The following is a 6,881-nucleotide window of genomic DNA, read 5'->3' as shown; positions in this document are numbered from 1 at the left end:
CCTCTGGCTTCACCGCCTGGCAAGTGGACACCCCATTTCTTTGGTATGTGTCCATAATAACATAGAGTTTGCCATATGGCATTCAGATAAAAGAGCCACTCCCTCTGGCATTTGGTCTCCTGACAGGCTGCTGATGTCCGGCCTAATGTTCCCTCTCCCCTCTGACCTCCATAGGAGAACAGCGTCTGCCCTGAAGCAGAGGGGTTTGAAAACCACAACACACATTTTGCCAGAGCCGGCAACACTGACATGACATTTTCTGTGTGGCTTGTTGGGGTGACCCTTTCCAAGAGGCTTTGTGTTCAGGTTTGGGGGTGTGGGAGACTCAGTCTTTCACTGCGCAGTTTAAAATTGGCAAGGGAAGCCATCAAATCAAATCGAAACCACCACTAAGATCATCACCCTCTCACAATCTCTTTAGTACCCGGACTTTTCAAGTCAGCCTTTAACTGGAGAACGTAGGAAATAAATCCACAGGGCTGTTTTCACTTTAATGCAATGTATATTTATTGTAAACAATAATATACAAAAACGAAAGGAAGGAAAGAAAGGTGAGTTCCACAGAGAACAAAAAGTTTGGAGGGGGAAACAAACAAAACACAAACACAAACCAAACCTTACCTAAAGAGAAAATAGGACTTACATGTCAGGTTTTTTTTTTTTAAGTTACAGAAATATTTTTTAAAAGGTCTGTTTTTATACAGAAATCGAAGGATGCCATATTATAAGAATGCTTTAAGGTTTTACTCTACTGGCTTCTAAGACTGTTAATATATCTTTTTTTTAAATTAAAAAAAAAAGTCTGCTGTTGTTGAAATTTGAAAAGCAATCCTCATCTTCTCCAGCCACAGCAGTGAGTAAGAACTAAGGTCTGTCCATCCCATGGATGTCTCTGTGCAGGAAAGCAGGCAGGGGGCTAGCCAGGACACAGGCTGGCAGGGGCTTGCATTGACAACACGTGGACACTTCCACAGTCAGTCCAGGCAGCCCAAAGGCCCGTGGCAGAAATCACTGCAAACGACAAAGTGATGAGCGACGGCATTTGTACCTTCTCGTGTGTACATGACAGAGAGAAATAGGTTTCCAGCTTGTTATCAACAACAAAAACAACAAAGGGGGGGGGTGTAAAAACCACAAGGACGGACGAAAAGAAAGCATTTTTACAAATCTAGAATGAAGACTTCAAAGAGACTTGCTTTTAATAATAAAAAAGATTAAAGATAAATTAAAAAAATGGTTACAGTTAAGAACATAATTTAACAGATGACGATGCCCTTTGAGGAAGGCGCCAACAATCTACCTTAAAGACAGTAAATTAAAAAAGAAAAAAAAGGAAGGAGATTTTTTTTCTTAAAAAAAATGAAAACTCCTTCTGACAAAATAAATAATTTTAGCACGTGGAATGTCTTGAAGGTTAAACGCTGGTATTCAGGGAGGCACAGGTGACAGTCACAGTCTGAGCAGGCCTACTTCAGCATCTGCTGTGCACATGGGGCCCAGGCAGGCAACCAGGGGGCAATGTGCTTGGGCACTTACAGGCTGCTTGAAAAAAATCTTCCCCAAGAAAATATGGTCTCCTTGGCTTGCCGTTGGCTTTCCTTCTGAGGCTGCAGCCAGCAAGCAAAGGCAGGCACAGTGAATGTTCTAGGAACAGCGTTTGCATTTTCCCAGCAGCGGGGGTTTAAGGCTCAAGGTGTTCTTCTCATTTAAAAAATATATATCTATATGATAAAGCTCACCAATGTTCTCTATGTTTATTCCCCTTATTGCAAAATAAGGTTTTCTTTCTTTTTTTAAGGCAGCTGCTCCTGAAATCCGAGAGCCTGAAGAATTAACCAAAGCTCACCCCCAAAACTGATGATGTAACAAAACTCTGTGTTTATTTTTAATGTTATTATAACAATGCCTTTTTTCTTTTTCTTTTTTCTTTTTTTCCTTTTTTTTTGTTTTTGTTTAAGGAGAAAGCATATCTGTACACAAATATTCTGGTTGCAAGGAAGGCTAAGGGACACTGTTGAACTACGAGTAGTTAAGCTGTTGGAAAAATAAGAGCATTTAATTTTTTATCTAAAATAGGTATAAATCCCCTCAAAATGGTAATGAATCATACACAGTACATACTAAAAGTATTTAAAATAGAGAATATTCCTCACAGAGGACTTTTTTTTTCTTTAATTACGGCTAAAAAATAATTACAGAGTCCAAACAGGCAGGGAGATTCTCCAATCGTCCTCCAAGCTGACTCTGAAGGAACCAAGTCCTTCCTTGATGATCCAGGTGGGTCCATCTGGCCAAGAGTGGTCCGGCCATTTGCCATAGGTTGGCATGTGCTCGGATAATGTCTTAAAGTCTCTCTCCTGGCATCTCAGCACTAGTTACCTTCGCTTACATGTCTTTAAGAAATAGGGACAACGACAAAAAAAAAAAAAGTGTCCAAAGGAATTTCAACTGGTTCTTGATTTCTTCTGTTCTTTCTTTTCTTTCTTTCTTTTTTTCTTTCTCTTCTTTTTTTTTTAACGATCAGCTCCATCGCCATCCCTCTTCAAGGGCTCCTCAGGGTCTGGTGAGCTGTGTGTAGACCGGTTGTTCCCAATGCTGCGGGCTGTGGGTCTGCGGGATAGAAGGGACTCCGGAGGTGTCAGCGATGGGGGTGTACATGGGGCGCTGCGCGGGGTTCATGTAGGTGAAAGTAGAGTAGAGCCCCGAGCCCTGGCCCGCTGCGTGGCTGTAGTAAGAGCCGGAGTTCTGGTGGTCTGTGTAGTCGTACTGCGAGCGCGTGATGGGCGGGTAGGAGGGGCTGTAGTGCGGAAGGTTGAAGGGGCTGTAGGCGATCTGCTGCGGGGAGTGCTGCTGCTGCTCGCTGTAGTGGCTGGGGCTCAGTTGCTCTGTCTTGATGTGTGTTCTCTGGGACTGACCGGGCTCGCTGCTCAGTGTAGTGAGCGTGTGTGCCTGCTGCTGCGGGGGTGCCTGCTGCTGCTGCTGGGGCGCTTGCTGCTGCGGAGGCGCCTGCGGGGCTTGCGGGGCCTGCGGGGGCTGCGGCGGCGGAGGGGGTGGCGCCTGCTGCTTTGACATCCACACGTGGCCCGCGGTGGCAGGGGAGGCAGCGGTGCTGCTGATGCCGTAGCTGCCGGTGTAGGTGACCTGACCGTGTGTAGCCGGCACCCCTGGGTGGCCATTGGGCGGCAAGTATTGGTCAAATTCATTGACGTCAAAGGTCTCGATGTTGGAGATGACGTCGCTGCTCAGCTCCCCGATGTCCACGTCGCGGAAGTCGATGGGGGGCTGTCTGCCCCCCTCTGCCAGAGGACGCCCCTCTCGCTTCAGGTCAACTTTGCCAGTTTGCACGTCGGTTTTGGGAGTAGTGGGTGGGGTCGGCGGACCCTGAGATTGCCCTGCAGGCAATAAAAGAGAAGGACAAACCGTAAAAAATCAACAAAGGGTGTGCAAAGCCCCTGGTCTTAGGAGCCCCCTGGGGAACCTCCCAGGTTGCTAAGGTGTCATTAGGACCCGAGCCTGCGCAGGAGGCGCACTGCACCAGCGATAAGTCGCCGAATGATTAACCTGCAGGTACACACTAGGCAAGCTCCTTTTATCAGGGGAGGGGTCTGAGGTCCCAAGGGTCCGGAAGACTAAATTGCTACCTGTAGAAGAATGTGTGCTTTGGGGGTGAGGCGCAAAGAGAAAAGTGGACAAGTTTCGCGAGGTGTGTGTGTGTGTCCAGCGCGCCTGCCCATTTCGGTGGGTGCTGGACAGGGAGGGAGTGCAGGGAATTCCCTACTCCAAGGAGCGCGAAGTCCCCACCCAGATTCTCGGGGGGGGGGAGGGGAGCGCGCTTTAGGGTGTGCCCGGGGGGCCCAGAGTGGCTAAGTCTAGTGGGTCACTTTTGCTTTACTCACCGGAGTGCTCTCCCGGGGAGTGCACCTCGCTCATGCCGGAGGAGGAGTGCGGGGAGTCGGCTTGGAGCGCCTTGAAGATGGCGTTGGGAGAGATGTGAGTCTGTTCTGTAGCCTCCTCGGCTTCTGCTTGTCCGTTCTTCACGGACTTCCTCCGCCGTGGCTGGTACTTGTAATCGGGGTGGTCTTTCTTGTGCTGCACGCGCAGCCGCTCCGCCTCCTCCACGAAGGGTCTCTTCTCGCTTTCGTTCAGCAGTCTGGGAAGAGGGGCAGAAGAAAAGGGGGGGTCAGTGAAACCCCAGGAGCTGTCATGTCCCCACCCCTCCTTCGCGCACTTCCCCTCCTCCCTCCATTCGGCTTGCCATCCTCCACTGAGACTCAGAATTTTTCTTTCTTTCTTCTAAGTGCTCGGAGTCGACCTGAACGGTCACTCTTCGCCCCGCCCCCTCCCCGGCCTCCTCTTTTGGAAACCCTGAAGATGAAAATAGCTCCCTGCTGAGGCTGCTCTAAACGCCTTTGCTACCGGAGCGCCCCCCCCCCACGCCCAACACCCTGTAAAAACTTTCCGAAAACCCACTTAAATTGCAAGAAGCTCTCTGTCGGTCCACGCCCCTACCGGTTCTCAGTAGCTTTCCCTACTTCTTGCCTGGGTCACTTCCATCCCAGCTTTCCCTTCATCCCTTCTTCCCAGGAAAGAGCTCAACTTAGGGGGGGGGGGAGTGGTGGTGGGGAGATTGCTTCCCCTAATTGTTCCTTTCGAGGGGACCGAGTTGGCACACTCCTCACTCCCCCACCGCTTCTAAAAGCAATCACTTACGTGCTACACAACACCGCTCCCCCCGCCCCGCGCCGTCGCCAAGAGCTAACCCAAGAACTTTCTCAAACTCTGAGCCAACCTCCCCTAGCCGCCTCCCATCTCGCATCCCTGCCCCTCAGATCCCAGGCTGCAACTCCTTGGCTCAGGGAGGCGGACCGCGGTCGGTGAGTGCAGCCCGTGTCCCGGTAGCCACCGAGCCCACCCTGCGGTCCCGCGCGCTCACCTCCAGAGTTTGCCCAGAGTCTTGCTGAGCTCGGCGTTGTGCAGATGCGGGTACTGGTCCGCCAGCTTCCTGCGCGCAGCCTGCGCCCACACCATGAAGGCGTTCATGGGCCGCTTGACATGTGGTTTGTTCTTGCTGGAGCCGTTGACGCGCACCGGCATGGGCACCAGCGTCCAGTCGTAGCCCTTCAGCACCTGGCTGACCGCTTCGCGGATGCACACGGGAAACTTGTCTTCTTCGCTCTCCTTCTTCAGATCCGGCTCGCCCTTGGGGAACGTGTTCTCCTGGGGCCGCGTGTTCTCCGTGTCGGAGCCTGAGCCCGAGGGACAGGGCGAGCCAGCCGAGTCGTCGGACATGGTGGGGCTGGGGGCGCCGGACAGGCCCTTCTCCTGCTCGTCGGTCATCTTCATGAAGGGGTCCAGGAGATTCATACGCGAGCCCGGGGCAGGGGGCGGGTGGCTGGGAAAGGCGAGAAGCCGCAGCGGCTGGGGCTCCTCTTCCCTCGGCTGCCCGGACGCGGACGCCAAGCGAGCAGCTCCCGGGGAGATTGGCGCGTCACCGGCCTGCGGCGGTGAGTACTTAGCAGAGGCGCTGGGTGGCGGGTACTCAGCTGCCCGCTCCAAACCCCGGGAAGGCGAATCGAAGCGGAGATGGAAGGAAAGACAGGGAACGAAATCGGGGCCACTTGCACCCCTCTTTCTTGCAAAGAAAAGTTCCTGGACTGAGAACTGGTAAAGTTGTTGCCCCACTGAAGTTTCCAGGCAGTTCCGAGCAGCGCAGTCGGCTCTCCAACTCCCAGCCCCGGGTCTCTTTAATAAATACTCCCTCTTCACCTTAGAGACCTCTGGCCAATCACGGCTCGGCAGTCTTCAGGGTTGGCAAGTCGCTGATTGGACCGGATTTTGGAGCGGGGAGGGGGAGGAGGATTGTGGCTCCGGGTTGGGTGAGAGACGCGAGGGGAGGAGAAGGGAGGGGAGCGCTGCCGGAGGGTGGATGGTGGGGTGAGGGGACTTGGAGGGGGGGGCGCCGCGGTGCAGGCGGGGGACCCGGGACGTCCGAGTGTGTAAGTTTGCTCTCTACTCTAGGAATGTCACAGTTTTGGAATCTCAGTGTGAAGCGGGGTGTGTGGGTGTGTGCGTGCACGCGCGCGCGCGTGTCTAGACTAGGACCCCCCCCCCCCCCCCCTCCCACCACCACCACACGCAAACATCCCACTACTTTTCGAAACTGTCTCCGCGGTACCCCGGGCTTCGCTGGCGTTTACCGCACTGGAAATTGCTACAGCCGCGCCTCAATGCGGATCTGGGCTTCTGCTCCCGGAGCCTGCCGGCTTCCAAAAGTGCTTAGAAATGGTCTTTTGGAAGCAAATGTTTGGGTGACTCAACGCCCGCTGTTCTTCTGTAATAATCCATATAAATAGATTAACGCGCTCTGGTTCTCCAAGGCTGGTGTGGTGGCTGGAGATTCTGCAGCGCTCTTGCAGAGGGAATCAATGAAAACCAAAGCAGGGCGCCAGCGAAGGCTGGCGGTGACCGGGCAGTCCCCGATTTTCTTGGCGGGTCCCGTGGTCCAAACCGACCTTGAACTGACAAGTCCTTTCCGGGCCCCTCCAGCACTCGGACGCCCCTCGGTGTTAGGGTTATTACTTTAGAATTCTGCTTCTTGCCTGAGTCAGAAACGTCAGCAGGGTCACCACGGGAGCTTGCAAAACTGCTCCTGCGTGGAGGATGAAGTTTCCAAAGGTGGCAGCTCAGGGTGGCGAGGCCGAGGCGGCCCATGTAGACTGGAAAACTTCAGACAAAACGGGCCCTTTGGAGGAGCCCTGCCGCACTCTCGCTTGGGCCTTCCTTTACCTGGGAAGGCTAAGCTCTAGGCGTCGGGGCTTTAGTCATGTCCTTTTAGACCTGAGCACAGGTGGGCGTTCTGGGGGAGGCCACGTAGGTGTCCG

At 53.2% G+C, this 6,881-nt stretch overlaps 1 protein-coding gene across 1 annotated transcript; it reads right to left on the bottom strand.

The window, feature by feature from the left end:
• Positions 1–489: 489 nt before the first annotated feature.
• Sox9 (SRY-box 9) lies at positions 490–5,724 on the bottom strand. The gene is made up of 3 exons (XM_005350670.2): positions 4,934–5,724; positions 3,897–4,150; positions 490–3,392 (listed from the first exon to the last, which is right to left on the bottom strand). The coding sequence occupies exons 1-3, from the start codon at positions 5,362–5,364 to the stop codon at positions 2,554–2,556; spliced, it is 1,524 nt and encodes a 507-aa protein (XP_005350727.1). The 5' UTR covers positions 5,365–5,724; the 3' UTR covers positions 490–2,553.
• Positions 5,725–6,881: the final 1,157 nt, after the last annotated feature.

The sequence above is a fragment of the Microtus ochrogaster genome, chromosome 7, assembly GCF_000317375.1.
Source record: "Microtus ochrogaster isolate Prairie Vole_2 chromosome 7, MicOch1.0, whole genome shotgun sequence".
Lineage (NCBI taxonomy): Eukaryota > Metazoa > Chordata > Mammalia > Rodentia > Cricetidae > Microtus > Microtus ochrogaster.
Note: the sequence above shows the minus strand (reverse complement) of the source record. Positions and strands in the feature narration are given on the sequence as shown.